This window comes from Dufourea novaeangliae, unplaced genomic scaffold (genome assembly GCF_001272555.1).
Source record: "Dufourea novaeangliae isolate 0120121106 unplaced genomic scaffold, ASM127255v1 scaffold376, whole genome shotgun sequence".
In the NCBI taxonomy this organism is placed as follows: Eukaryota; Metazoa; Arthropoda; class Insecta; order Hymenoptera; family Halictidae; genus Dufourea; species Dufourea novaeangliae.
The window spans coordinates 426,345-442,254 of record NW_015374274.1 but is presented as its reverse complement, the minus strand read 5'-3'; the positions used below and the strand labels follow the sequence as shown (position 1 = coordinate 442,254).

General features: G+C 36.9%; 1 protein-coding gene across 1 annotated transcript in view; it reads right to left on the bottom strand.

Annotated features, from left to right (window-relative positions):
• The window catches only part of LOC107192751 (insulin-like growth factor 2 mRNA-binding protein 2), an 89,739-nt gene extending 74,473 nt beyond the window's left edge, over window positions 1–15,266 (bottom strand). Inside the window, exon 1 of the mRNA XM_015582082.1 lies at window positions 14,824–15,266. Coding sequence (XP_015437568.1) covers window positions 14,824–14,912 — 89 coding nt within the window. The 5' untranslated portion in view covers window positions 14,913–15,266. The remainder of the gene's footprint in view (window positions 1–14,823) is intronic.
• Between the last annotated feature and the right edge of the window lie 644 nt (window positions 15,267–15,910).

Sequence of the window (15,910 nt, the reverse complement as noted above, 5' to 3'; positions counted from 1 at the left end):
CACCGTTAGCTACAATTCGGTCCCGTTCAAGAAGTACATGAGAAATGGTTGCCGAATTTGGACCAGTACTCTGACCTGTCATGTGCATGGGCGTAGTCAGGGGGGGGGGGCACTTCGCCGCTTCCCTGGACGGAAAAAAGTGGCTTTTGCCATACCCCCTCCCTTCTCAGAGTTACCAAATTTTTGCGTAATATTTAATATTACAGTATACTTTGAAATACGACCAACGGCGTCTATTAACAAAACGTATACATTTTAACGATTTATGACTTCAAACACAAAATAAAGTGTGTCTGGTTACGTACAGCCTTTTCCACTGTGGCAGTCGATGTGTTAATATTTTTGCCCCATTTTGGTCACGAGTAATCAATTTGCGCCTTATGATGGACAATATGTATTGCTTATGTACTGAGTTAGTTGATACAATCACTACTATCATACACATATTATCTATCACACGACACAAATTGCTTATATAAGTTACAGTAGTGGTCCAACCTAGGCGATGGTCCAAACTCGTCAACCTTCCCCTATTAGGAAATCTGGTCTCCACGAAGAAAATGTGATGTCTCACATTTATTACTTTATTATTAGCATTAGCGTTGTCCATGAGCTTTAATATCTTGTAAACAATATAAAGGGTGTTAAAAACAAATGTGGGACAATTTCAGAGTGTGGATTCTACACGTCGAACTAAGACGAAAATTAAGAATAACAAAATTGCGTTCGAGACTTCGTTTCCAAGTTATTAATGATGAAAATATGGGAAAAATACGCGTGAAATACGTCTGGCGCGATGAATTATACTAGTTACAGCAGTCGATTCCCAGCTGATACACGGTATCGATCGATGAACTAGTTAAACTTCTGAATGAAATACAATCAAGCGAATGTAACCAGCACGTGAAACAATTAAAGAGCGCGTGTTCTCTCAAGGAAAATAACCCACCCTCTGAAATAGTCCCACATTTTATCATTAACACCCTGTATGTAATTCGGACCTCTTAGAATTTTATAATGGCTTATGACATTTACGTGATTCATGGGTATTCTATAACTGTCCCGATACTTATATATAGAACAGCGGTGTGTACGGGGTTTCTTATGAAAAGCTGCGTCACGTAGTTACGTTTTGTAAGGCAACGGTGAATCATCATAACACGGAATCGAAAAGACGTAGATTAAGAAAAAATTTAGCATAATTTAAGTTTTTTTTATGGTTGAGTGTCGAAATTCTATGGTTATTTCTTTAAATCCTAATAATATGATTTTTTTCAGGTTAAGTATACGAAATGTAATAATAAATAATCGACAAATATATGATCTAATATGATGTAATACACGGTGCTGAGTTGTCGACACTGATGCACAGAACCAGAAATATCTCGGTGAAAAGAAATATCGTCTTACGAAGAGATACTTAATGTATCAGGGAAAATAACGTTTAAAGGTGATATTTTCTTCCAGAACGCAAAACCATTAATTTCTACCAGAATTAACACGTAGAATGAAATTCAATGTGAAATTTAAGACAATTTAAAAATATGTAAATAAAAATTCGCCTTTAGCACAGTGAAACGTGTAGAGATGCGTTCGTGGTTGGAATCCATCGAGATTATGCGATTTGAACAAAAATGGCATTTAATGGCGAAGAGGAAAACTGTGGGCAACTGATGTCAAAGTCCATTGATGCGAAAAATAAACGTTAGCAGTCGAGAGATGTCGTAATATAATGGTGGTTTAACTGGTATCAACTCGTATGCTAATGAACGTGCATGGCGATGAAGGCTGGTTTGCAAATGGCGGCCGTTCACCCTATGGAAGGCGCCAGCCATTTCTACGCTACGACACTTTGGCCCCAAAGTTCAATGTACAAGTACATATCTACTTTCTATGGAATCGCCGAGAAATATTTAATAGAATCTTGTACCTAAGAAAATGAAATAATACTTCGTTATTCGTTAACAGGCAAAAAATTAATTAAAAACCACAAACCTGAAGAGTTGATTTCTTAAAGAAATATTCAATTAATGTAACCAGATTGGTAGTTACACTCACTATATTCCTATCTGAGTCTTTTTTATGTTTACTATTAATTTATAGTCAGACTATTAATAAAGTTAAGTAGCAATAGTTAATTACAATTATATCGACATCTTGCGAATCGGCAAATTTACATGTAGATACGCAATACCGTTCATTGGTCAAATTTCATGATTCAAAATGAATATAATTTTCATCTTAAACTCGGGATTTTTTAAGAATATTTATTACTGATAATAGTAATAAATATTCTTAAAAACATAGAAATATCATTGTTATTGTTACGTATGAAGAATTTTCTATCATACCTCTTGCTCTAATAGTCTGAGCTCGCACCCGGCAAAGGAAAATGACCTTACGGTTTCGTTATCTCTTGAGTAAGCGAGGGAGTAAAACCCGTTCCCACGGCGTGGTAACCAAAAAACTAGGAAGCGTGACGCAACTTCCACCGTCAAAAATTTCCTTATATGGAAATTTCATAGCATCCCCACCAATTTCTAGGCCTATATAAACCCTTTGATTTCAACCCTCGGGGGATCAGAATTGTACCATCGTCTTTAGAGTCACCTCGCGTCACGTTCTTGTGAGTTGGTCATCACGTTAGTGAGATCGGGCTAAAATTCCCTTTCGAATCCAGTTAACCTTGTAGTAAACCGTGAACGCTTTATTTGTATACCGGCTGGAATTATTACTTTGGCATTATTCCGTAAAATCCACTCGCAACCCCCGCATCGCCAGTGCGTTAACACCGAGCACCTATTTATTTCGGTAATAGTTATTATTTCATTATTACTTACTACTACGAGACAACACTACACGACACATTTGTAATTAAAGACTGATTAATTATACTGTTATTTTATATATCTGTGTAGTTCATTCTGAATCTATAACACGATCCAGAAATCTGTAGTATTATCGATATACTAGTTTCCTCTAGTTTAGAATAATATCAGGTCGAACGTTCCCACACTAATACAACTTTACCGCTCGAGTTGTATTAATTATAAATTCAAAGGTTACGAGGCACTAACTAACATTTCCTAATGGCTGCCTGATTTCGCATCAGGTTCGTCCGTGCATCACATTTTTCCAAGAGTATTTCCAACCCAGTGGCTCTCCGATTTCGCAACGGATTCGTCCACGAAACTTGGCCAATCCTGCGGCTCCCTGATTTCGCATCAGGTTCGTCTGTACAGATTTTCCACCCTCCTCGCAGCTCCTCAGTTACGCGCTGAGTTCGTCTGCAAAATCACATCCTAGTGACTCCCCGATTTCGCATCGGTTTCGTTCAGGAATTTCACCTTCCTGCGGCTCCCTGATTTCGCATCAGGTTCGTCCGTTGGTGACTCTATTCCTAGAGGTTCCCTGATTTCGCATCAGGTTCGTCCTCGTTTTTAAACATCCTAGCGGTTCTCTGGCTTCGCGTCAGATTCGTCCGTGTACTTTAATAAACTGATACCATATTCCTTGGAAAACCTAAACTCGCCGGCCTCTCGCGTTGCTATGGCCCGGGCTCGTAACATTATGTTTGAGACACGGAAGTTTGCCCGACATAGCCATTATTGAATAAAGTCATAGACAAGTCAGTTTACCGAAGTACAACTTATTTCCGTGCTTTCAAAAATACCTCCTATTGTGTAATTACAAGACGTTGTTACCCACCGTATAAGGATACCTTATGTATCGTTCCAATTTTAGTATATGTACTGCCGAAGCAAGTACGGATACCTTATGTCTTCTGACAGAGTTATACGTGTTATCGACGTCAACAAATATTGGCGATCTTCAATACGAAACGTTTTTCTCGATATCTCGGTGTTCGTAAGAACAACTAAATGATTTAGCCCTTCCGAAATGACTCGTTAATTGACACGAGAAATCAGTAATTGAGCACTGTTCAGATTCGCGTATGATCTACGGTTTGTTAATCCATTTGTCTAGTGTAACATTCGTATCAGCGACTGAAAATTTCTGGTTCTTTTAACATTTTATTGTATCACGCCTGCATAATCTACGTTCCTATACCATCTTTCGTTTTCGTTAAATTCTGCATAATATCTATTTCTAAAATTATAAAAACACTAAAAATGATTTAAACATTCTACGTGTAATGATCAGTATCTTTCAAATGACTACGGGTCATCGGCGAGTAATATTTCTATTTTCTCTGAAAAATGAAGTTCGAGCTAGCCACAGCATCGTTAAATTCTTGTCTCAACAATTCACGTTTCACAAGTATAATAGAATAGAGAACAATAAGGTAAAAAAGAAAAGGAAGTTTCCAGCGGTCGGTCTAACGCGAAAGCTGGGAAAACGTTGTTTCGCAACGCTCAACTGTTGCGACCTCCCGATCAAAAGGCGAAATATATACGCGACGTTTTCGGCTGTATTCAAGGACTTGAAACGCAGGTAGAGAAAAAGTATTCGGGAACTAATTTCAGCCTTCCTAGAAATCCCTAGTCCCGGACTTTCGAAACACAATCGAACCCGACGCAGATGCAACCGTGACAGTGCAGGCCAGGTTATATACCTGAAAATCTTTTGTCCGGGATTTCCCAAACAGGCGTTTCTGGCGTGAACAAATAAAAAGTCCCCTGAATCCGACGGACAAGGGAGACCTGAGACCATTTTCACTTTATTGTTCGCGCGTCGATGGATACCTGACTGTGACAAGGCAGGTATGTAATTCCAGAAACCCGGAAAATAGGTACCATATTTTAGAGATATTTCACCGTTAATACGTTCGGAACCATCAAGCTGAAGTTTTCGTTTAGTTTATTTGATATTTTTAAAATTCAGAAATAAAGCAATTTTAATGAATTTCCTAGTTGTTATTCAATTGCAGAATTTTAGTTCACGAGCTTACGTACACAAACGATAGCGAATATATTACATACGCCGTTTCTGCTTTACTGCTTTGTCTCTTGATTTTTGTCTACGAGTGTAACTATCACGCGTAGAGCAGGTATCGCATGCTGCGTCATCGATGCTACACGCGTCATGACGATCAATTTTCAATCGTTTTACTAGATACGGTCATCGAACATTTGATTGAGATAACGCTAAAATAACGGAGTAATTATTCGCTGTCATAACAGACATGTTAATATGATAATAACAACACGTAAAGCATGTTTTGTATCGCATTGTGTTGGAGGGTCATGCTTACAATAATTGCTTTCGGACTGTTTCGGAAAAAATGATTGCAGTACCACGAGACGTTATATGTCACGACTTCAGCTGCAAGGTGAGTGGATCGTTCGTTCTACATATGTATGTACACTACTGTATTTGGTACATAAAGATATATTTGTCATTTTAGTCTTATGTCAGTTAATTTTCAATTGCCCCAAAAAAAACCTCTTACGTATGTTCACTTGGGAGTATTTGGGACGTTTTACAAAGTTCCATAAAAATCAAAGGGTGGACCTTTTCGAGACAATGTATATCCTCTTAATAAAATAATCTTATGCTTTTTGAAAGGAAACGGGTGTACTAACACTAGGTTTACGGGACGCGTTATTGTGACGCATTTTGAATGCCTTATAATCTCGAAATTCTCTATGCCTATCTCTACGGATACACGTCAATTTGACGCGATCGTAAACTGAGTATTAAATAAAATAGATTTTTATTAAAAGAAAATGTGCGGTTTCGTTGACGCGTGTCTGTAGAGGTAGGTATATAAGAAATGTCCGTAAACCTAGTGTTAAACAATGTTTCATTTATTTCGTAATGTTCCATAAATACAGTAATTTATAATTTAATGATCTTTTACATTCTTTCATATAGATTATTTTCACTGGCTGTTCCATTTTATAATAAGAGAAAAAAAGAAAGCAAACTCTCACGATATGTAAACGACAGTTAGGTAAGTTTTTTCAATTGACCCACGACTTTTCGCTCATTCGAATTTTCCGCCATTGTCGTGGGGGTACAGATACCTACGTTACCGATGCGGAAAAGGGGCGATACGCGTTTTCACCAGAAGATAGAGCCACGAACTACGGTCGCGCGTGTGAACGCGACTTCGTTCTCAAACCTCCTGTATTACATACTGACGTTTCTTTCGTGTGGTACGCAATTTCATCGATCACCGAAGAAAAAATAGTCGCGATGTTGATCGCGGAAAAAGCGACGTACGTAAGTGTTCCGTAAAAAGTATTGCCATAATAAATGAAACGACACTGTGAATTTTGTTTTTCAGTTTGTGTACAATCCAAAGTATACAGTGAATTTCATGAATTTATTGCAGATGTAACTCAATAAAGCCCGATAAAAACGTTAATTTCAGTAATATTTAATATACACTTTATATTCTTCATTTATATACCTGACGATATTAATACGGAAAACGCGTTTCTATCTCATTCTTGTTTTTGAATATTAATGTATAAACATGGGAATTTGCATAAAAATCCACTACTTAATTATAGTAAATGTTAACTTTCGATCAGGCATCGATCAATGTTAATCATTAGAAGATGCTGATAGTTCGCTACCAGGTTATAACTATATAAGCTTAAACTTCAAATAACGCACAGAGAAAATATCTTTCTAGTTGTCAGAATTACAGATCTCTGTACTATTATTAAACCATTTTGAAGGAAAAATTTTATTTAAATCAAAGTGAATAGCTATAATTTCGACTGATGGCACGAGAGACTTCTTATCGTTAAAATAAAACTACAAATTAGACCAAGTAGATTAACCGGAACTATGAAAATAAATATTTCCGTGGATCTAGAATAGTTTTAGGGAGGTTGCTTTTTATTTTTTAAAATAAATTGAAATAAATACGCCAAGCGTAGTATCGCGTGTAGATAAGAAATCATGATACTCGATCGAATAAATTATTGTTTGACACAATCTTATTGAATATGATATTATTATTACACGAGACAGGTAGCACAGTAACTGACATCATATAAAAAGTTTGAAAATTGATAAAAAAATTTGATTATTCCGCAAAGCATTGATTTATAACGATCGTCGTAGAAAATTCTATCTTTTTGAAGTAATTTGAAAACGCAGGATTGAACAGAAATTCAGTTTTTCTCTTAAGCTCTAATCCAGACGAAAATAATATCATTAATCTGCCTGTATTTAATGTGGCGATATTTTTCTATGACCGAACATACAACAGGTGCTTATTGTGCGCCTGAAGTTTTCATTGTGTTTTATCATCTGTCATTAGTAGCCATCGTCTAATGATAACGCTTTTATGATCTATAGCAAATTTTAGCCTTCTTTTGTAATTTTATCAAACAGAAATCGATGATTTCGAATACATTCTTGAAAGTGCCGTACGAAATAACTATGTTAGGAATCAATTTAGAAAAAAAACTAATTCAACACTTCTGTGTCGCCTAATGTCTAACGAAACTTTGAAGTTTCATTTTAAATAAAGCGTTTAGATGTTTGAAATGAAATTAATGAGATACCAAGGAAAATGACGTTATATCGCAACATTTAAATTATGTGAATCGCCGATACTATCGTAATACATAGTGTGTATAGATTTCACATATTGTAACTTTGTTTATTAAAAAAAAAAATTCCACATTATCATGTAGTGCGAGGATTCTAGAATTAACGAACTTTTATCTTATCCGATTAGATTATAGTGATTTCATCAGTGCTAAGAAAATGATACTAGACACAAGAATTTTTCCAGTATTTTCGATTTATTCTGTTAAATGTTTCGGTATCGTTTAAACAATAATCACACCAATAGCGGTCGGATATATAAAGAGATTGGACCGCTCATTAGAATTGAATTTCCTCACACTGATTTATTTCCCACCGCAGAAAAAGCGATTGACCACCCAATTGTCAGGAAATGGTCGTAATTGTGCTTCAATTAACACGAACAATTAGCGCGGAAATGATGCGGCAAACCAACAGAACATATTGGCGGAAAACTATGGACATCGCCAAGAAGCCCCCCGTCATATCCCGTACAAGTTCTATAAAAAGATATATCTAGTTCCTGAACGCGACAAAAAAACTCGGCGAGCAAACACCCCATATCCTCTCATTCGATCTCTTTCTTCGTTGTGTAAAAATATTGCCCCGTGTATTATTGACTGGCGTGAAAACGCCGATTTTGAGGCGCCAAAAATGTTTATCGCAGTTTGATGATATTAATATTTATAGTCCTACAAGTGGTGATGTAATATAATTTCTGTTAATATTGTTACTACACATGGTAGGAGAAAGAATGATTTAGACACTACTGGATTCTCGCTTTCGGTTCTTAACAGTATAACCAGCGTTAGATTAACGAGGTGCCATTAAGATTTCTATCCTTGTTTTTAAATTTATTCTTTTATAAGGCACTTTACGATTAATAGTAGTATACTATGCATTCTCCACAATTATTAATAAACAATCTTCACGCACTTATTGAGAAATGAAGAATCTACTCTTTGCCAACAATGAAAATACTTGGGGCATTCTCTTTATACGAGTTCACTGTTTTCGAAGGAATAATTAGACAATCTGATAAAGAAAAAATGACGGATCGGTCCGTTGTACACCTGACAGATTGCCATTTTTGTTCCATGATTATATTACCACAATTTCTATAATTTTGTTCTATTATTCATTTCAGCCATTTTTCGAATACCATGTTCTTTGTCACCGCATATCACGTTTAAATCCTAAAAACAGGGGACAAACTTCCAAAATGAAAGTGATTTACCGGCAAAACGGTTCGTCGTATAATCGTAATGATTTTCTTATATACAAAAGAACTCGACAAATTTCTCCCTCGCACCACAATCCTATAGGATATTGAAAATGATAATACTCGTTAGTCTACCCTGTGTATCTATTACAAGAGATTCTTTTTGCGTCTGTCAAATACAAGTGTCTCGATTTCTCGATAAGTAATTACTAAATTGCGTAAAGAAGATATCGTGTGCTCGCTGGTTTCATGTACACATCCGATAGAACACGCTCACACACGATTATTTTTCGGAGCCCTGGCGTACACGCCGTACATTACAATCGTTACGAGGTCGGAAAGTGTCGGAAGCGTGACAAAGACTGAGGAACACCTATATCTCTCGCTCTATCTCTATCTCTGGTCCTCTGCGTGTGCGGAAAGTTTCAAGCGAGCTTACAATCGGATACCCGAATTCCACGTGTCTTCGAAGTATACACCGGCCCGGGGAGAAAAAGAGAAAAATAAGAGGAAAAAAAACGGGTCCCATGCGCACCACCGAGACTCAATATCCGTGTTTACGTGTTCCGCATCGCCGATACGAAGTTCGCGTTCCGTCTGTGTCTCCACCGTCGAGGTCCGTTGCTGGCGATAAATAGGCTGGAAGTTCGACGTGAATTATCGCCCTCGTCAGCCACTGATCAAGCTCAAACGATGTTTTATCCGCCGTTCGCGCGCATTTACTTTGTCTCCCATACGGATTTATACGAGCGCACACGAGTTTAGTATTAACCGGCTGCAGAAATACTGCTCGTTCATTTTTCGTCAGATATGCACAGGAAGAATGTCTCGGGGCCATTATTCGGCCCTTGGATAAAAGATTCAGTTCTTTGTATCATTGAATTTCTGTATTGACCTTTCACCCCTTGCTCTCTATGATTTTCATGACGTATCCAGACTCCAGGGTTATATTGTTGTCGATAGTTTCCCAGAAACAAAACGAATTCTGTACTTTTGCTGTAACAGTTAAATATTAATGCCAGCAACGTGGAATTTTACTTCGACTCAGAGAAAAACGAATAATATTCTTCTTTGTTGAAACGATTTTGAAATCGTCAACACGAGTCTGACTCGTCGATGGTATAGAGCAAGGGGGTAAACTTCCGGAAGTATCAGTTTTTGAACCTTAAGTTAGTTAATAAATAACCGACTATTATTGCACATTGAATGAAAAATACATATTGTATGTGCGCATGCGCGCAAGCTTGTGTGCATGTATGTGTGAATTAATAAATAGTGAACTAAAAACAAAATTAACTAGAAAAGAAAAAATTTAATTCTGATTTTTCAAAGTTTTCTAAATATGTGCATATATATGTTTATTTGTTTATGTTTTTCGACGTTGGCAAGAAGGTCTAGTAGTCTAAGAAAATTTCTAGTCTGACTTCGGAATCGCAATCGGCGGATATCAACAACCGCCAGAAATACTTTTCACCAAAAACTGAGAAATTTTTTCATTTTACTACCATACTTTGCCGGAGGTATCCCCTTTGGGAAACTGACAAAACTCGAAACTGAGCGTAGTGCATATGTTATATCTATACATAAATATCTATTGTCAAAGAAAGACCACTTTTATTATGAAAAAATACCAGTCTTTAGTTAGGTAGTCTAAAGGTTAAAGAGAATTTTTGTACCAAAGAATTCTACAAGATTCCAGTGAGAAATCATTACGATTTTCTGGCGGATGATAATGCGTGTGACAATTAAATATAAGGAAAATCGAAGGATAGAATTCAGTTTAGAAATAGTATGGTAGTAAAAAGGCTAAAATCAGAGGGAATGTTTTCCAATGATCGAAGGTATTTCTACCTGATCTTTGTTAAAAATCTTATTTTCGAAATTCTGTTCGAAATGAAAGTAAATTTTGAACTAAGAGTTTGAGTTCAGATTTAATAGAAATTTGATCAATTTTTTAATAATTAAAAGCCTCGTAAATGATTAAATGTAAGAGACTTTGATAAGAACTATTACGATAAAATATTTCATTTTCCGATTTTGAGGCGTTTATTAAACCGTCCAATAAAAGAAATCGGTATCTGATAATAATCTGAGAAACAAATAATTTTTCAGAAATATTAATATTGTTTATATAGTCAAAGGTTAACAGTAAGCATAAAGAGTACAATATAGTTCACACATTTATGATTGACATTTACCTAATTCTACAGATCGATAAAAATGACATGATTATGAAAAATACTACTAAGCCAAACATTGCATTAAAAGTACAGCAAAACTTCAGAACCTACATTCTTGTAAATATCAGCAGTTTTAATAAGAAATTAGAAAGTAATAATTTATAAGAGAACAACTCACGTTCAATTAAAAAAAAAATTAGGTTTGTATCTTAATTTACTTCTAGAAGGTAAAATTTGTATTTACAGCAGAACAGAGTGTAGTAAAAAAATGTTTTCCTTGAAGAAATTAAGTCAACCGATTATACACACATCAATGGCGTAACGTCACCATGGAGCTTTGACTCACAACCACAAATATAGGCAACACATTAATTTTCGTCATTGTTTAGTTAAATTCAATACAATGTTTCTTGGAAATAAAGTGAATACATTCACTTCGGCACAGGACATATATAGAGGTACGAGTATTTCAAAATTCAAATCAAACAACTGTATGTATTTTCGGTATAATTCTCAATCTCAAGTACATTCAATATATTCGCTTTCCTGTCGCTTATATCTTGCAACATTTCGAGGAAAAATAAACTCCTGCAAAGTATATAATATTATCATGTTTATCGACTGAAGTTCAGTTGACCTCAAGACAACAGGTACCTTTGCTTACACGTTTACGATTTATTATACTTATTATATTCTTTATCTAATTCTTTAGAATTCCTTTTCTTCTTTCAATCAACTTGCAATCAAAACAATTCGAAAATTATACTTATTACGTTTTCTTTTCAATGCTTTAGAATTTCTTTTTTTTTTTCAATCTTCTTTCTAACGAAAGTTATTTTTTTTAACGGAACTAGTATCTATTAATTTACTAATAAAAAAAAGGCAAAAATGTACGATGTATGTCGCAGCGAATTCATTAGAACCGAAACCAGCACATATTTTCTACATGAACACGGCTGACCGCATGGACATTTTCTCCGGGGGACCTTTATCACGTCTCCTTTTGGGTGAATCATTATTGCACGATCACCGTTCGTATTTTGGAGACCGCGCGCACGACTCATTTAGCGCAGACCTTTTAACCGCCTGTACTCATTCGACAGGATACGAGGCTTAGGGAAAAAGAATTCGTGAACTGCCTGGACAGCTTAATTGGCTAAAGCAGTCGGCCGGCAACCAAAGATCCGGGTTCGGGCGAATCTCCCTCCTCCCCCCGAAATAGGCAATCCAATCTTTCTTTTCCTTCGAATTATGAAAAGCGGGATTCTATCACGCGTCTCGAGTAACTTTTACACGGGCAGTTTGAAATTTTCGATTTTGATCGATTCTTCTTCGATAATTATTTAAAAAATATACACATACACTTAACAGTTACGTAACTATTACAATTATTACAGTACAAGTAAAATTGGGGTTTTTTAAATTCTAACGAATTCACTATCCCACACTGTTATTTTGAGATTTTAATATTTGCTGTAATAAAGGTATTATTATTATTGTTATAAATATATTAGAAATTACTTTTCGTTTCAGTTTTATGTCTTCACTGATTTGTTCAAAGTTAATTGTTTATAAAGTGCCACATTTTGAAAAAAAGTGGTTCTGATCGTTTAAATTTCTGTTACTCGCATTTGCTCTATTTTTCTATTTTCGTGCTGTTTTAATTGAAAACTGAAGTGGTCAATTCACTCTATTTTGTTTTTATGGACACAGTTGTCTTTTCTATTTATATGTATAATTGTAACGAAGAATTTTTCCATAACATCGAACGATTTTTCATGGAAACATATGTATACATATGTATTAGGACAATAAGTGCTACGCTCGAGGTGGCACGTATCGCAGAACCGACTGAATTAATTAGTACACGGCTAGACCCGGTTCTATCGGGCGAAGTTTAAATTAACGGTGGGATTTTCATTTCCTGCCATATTGACGCCGATCGCGGCGAACCTCTGGGGCCATCGCGAAGCTGTGCCACGTGCGATATCAAGGCCACGGCCGGCTTAGCGAAAAGAAAAACAAACCCGCGATAGTTATTCAATATGTCCAGGATGTCAAGCAAAGAGACCAATAAAAAAAATTATTTACAAATGTTGTTACGCGCGAAAACGCGCCAAGAATGTTTCCGAGACACCAATTCCAATTTCAACGAACTGAAAACGTTGAGGTATTTTTATTACTTATTTCTATGATTCAAATGTCCCAATAAATCCTGAAATCTGGTTTCTTCTTGTTTTCCGATGTGAAAAGTATTTTTTCTGAGTAATATGAGAGTAATTACTTATCGTTATACGTTCCAGAAAAAACAAATCATTTAACGGGACAGTCATCTTTTAGCGGCGTGGTCTATTACAATGTCGGAACACATCGGCTAGTGAATCGGTCATTACGAAAGAACGAGCTTCGATAACGATCCCAAACGCATGACACACTTCGAAGAAATTCTTTCGTTGAAAAATCCAGTCTCCAGGGGAGCCGGTGAAACAATGAAATTTTATTATGCGATTGACCAACAACAGGTTACATGAAAGGGAAAATTCGTTTTGTAAATGTCGCACGCGACATCAAGGCGTACTGGATAGGTATATCTCCATGCTCAAAGTTATGTACCTATATTCGATTGGTTTTACAGCACTTATATGACTAAACTGATTGTTTGTGTGAATTTCAAATTTATTATGGTATGTTAGTTGAAAATGAGAGATCAGTAGAAATTGATTTTCTGTTTATCAATAGTTCTATTCAGTTGAACGTAAATGAATTATTTTGTTAAACATTTCATAGTCACCACTTCATAGAACTTTGTATATTAAATAATATTATAAATGGATCAAATTGGCATAACAAGCAAGAAACAATGCAAAAAATCTTGAACAAATTGTATCGTAAATTTAATATTTTTTTTAGTAGATGTATAATGTGCAACGAAAATATACGTACGATACGATATTCAATTGTTTGTGTAAGAAAACTGTACAAATTTTACGGTAGATCGAACAAATTTATTCGTGTATTCTCTTAAATGTATTAAGCCATACGAATGTAAGAAAAAAATATGAAATAATACGCACAACAAATTTTCCAAGAATTTATTACAATAATGTGAATATGGAAACCTGTCGTTCTAATACTTTCGTTTTCCACTGTAATGCCGATTGCACGATTGTAGATCCGTTAAAAAAAAAAGAGTCTGATATTACGTAATTTAATCGAATAGGCTAGAAGTTGCTAGATACAATCCGCTCAAAACGTCCGCAGAACCGTTAATATTTTGCCGTCTTTCAAAAGCAGCTCTCGTGTGTCGCGTGTACGCGCCAAATGTTTGTGGACGTTCTGTTGACATACGGAGAACCGTTAGGTCTAATATTCGATCGTGCTTGTTATTGCCGATCTAAATACGAAAAGGCGTTCATAAGAAGAGGCTACAAAGAGAAGTTCATAAGAAGAGGCTACGAAGAGACGTTTATAAGAAGAGGCTATGAAAAGATTCCTGGCACGGTCTAGATTAACACCAATAATTTCTTCCGCGGTACGTTTCGGCCCCTGTTATCTTGCCATAGGCTGGTGAGATTATTTTTATACCGGAAATAATTTCAACCGTTTCGTATCTCGCAGTGAACAATTTCAAATATTGTCGAAAAGCTTCGACTTTGTTGTAATATGTTGAAACAGTCGGAAATAATCCGACGTTTTATGTAACTAAACGCATGTATACAATTGTATTATACGGCACGAAAAGTATACGAAAATATTTGTGTATCTTGAACCGATAAATAAAAAATGGCGCGAAGGTTCGTCGGCGCGCGCGTGATCAACGGCGGATCGTGTCGGCGAATTTCTAACCTCACCGGAAACACGATACGAAGAGACCGGAGATTCGTAAATAGAGGATGACTAATTTACCTCGTGGTATCGCCGTTTTTCTCTTCGATTTCCAAACGCTCCATTTCTTTCTGCAACATGCCACTCTCAGCGAACTTATCCATGGACATGATTACGTCTAGTTCGTTGTAAATCTCACACAAGAACCGATGGGGATTATTTACAACAATTGTTGCCGCGGTTTACCACTGTTCAATATATATATATATATTATACTATATATTATATATCTATATATATATTTTTCTCTTCTAAATATCTTTTAATGCAGCTTTTCGCCGTTAGCTGCCACTAATCGACTGAGGTAGACAAACACTGGCACTAAACACTGGCTGATTTCTCGTTCGCGCGACCGAACGAGCACGAATGAAAGAGAGAAGAGCAAGAAAAAGGATGAAAATGGGACACACGACGGCGTATACGCGACCAAGACACGACACGGCACGACCGCCGACGTACAAGCAGGCCCGACTGTCCGTACAGTAGCGTCCTCTCTCGTTTCCTTAATTTCGTACTCCTTCGCGCGTGTTCCTCCCTCTTTCGTCCTCACGCCACTCACTCACTCTCTCACTCTCCCTCTCCCTCTCCCACTCCCTCTCCCTCTCCCTCTCCCTCTCCCTCTCGCCCTTTTCGTTGAGCACGTTACTCTCTCGATGTTCTTCACTCTTTTCTCGTGATGACGACACACGATCACGCGTGGCACACGATGTTACAATAATATTTGCGAGACGGCGTGGGAGATAACAATATTAACGAGTTATGAACAATCCACGACACTGGCTGCTGTGTTCCTCCAGGTTAGAGTCTCGCTCTCCTCGTCTCGTTCTCTCAACGACTGCCAAAGGGAAACTCGCGCGGGTGGAGCAGTTTCGTACTTTTCTCCTTGCCTCTGCTCCACGGGTTTCTACTACGGTGCCTCCCCTTGCTCTCTTCCCAGCACTTCGTCTCTCCTTCTCGCGCCGTTACCTTCTCTATTCCTCTTTGTCCAACCAACGAAGAAATCCCTCCACGTATCGAAGACGCGCGAGCACTTTTACCAACTGAAACGGAGGAGACAGCCCAGAGGTCGTACGTGATTGGTCGCTCAAGACGATTCCGGGACCGTGCG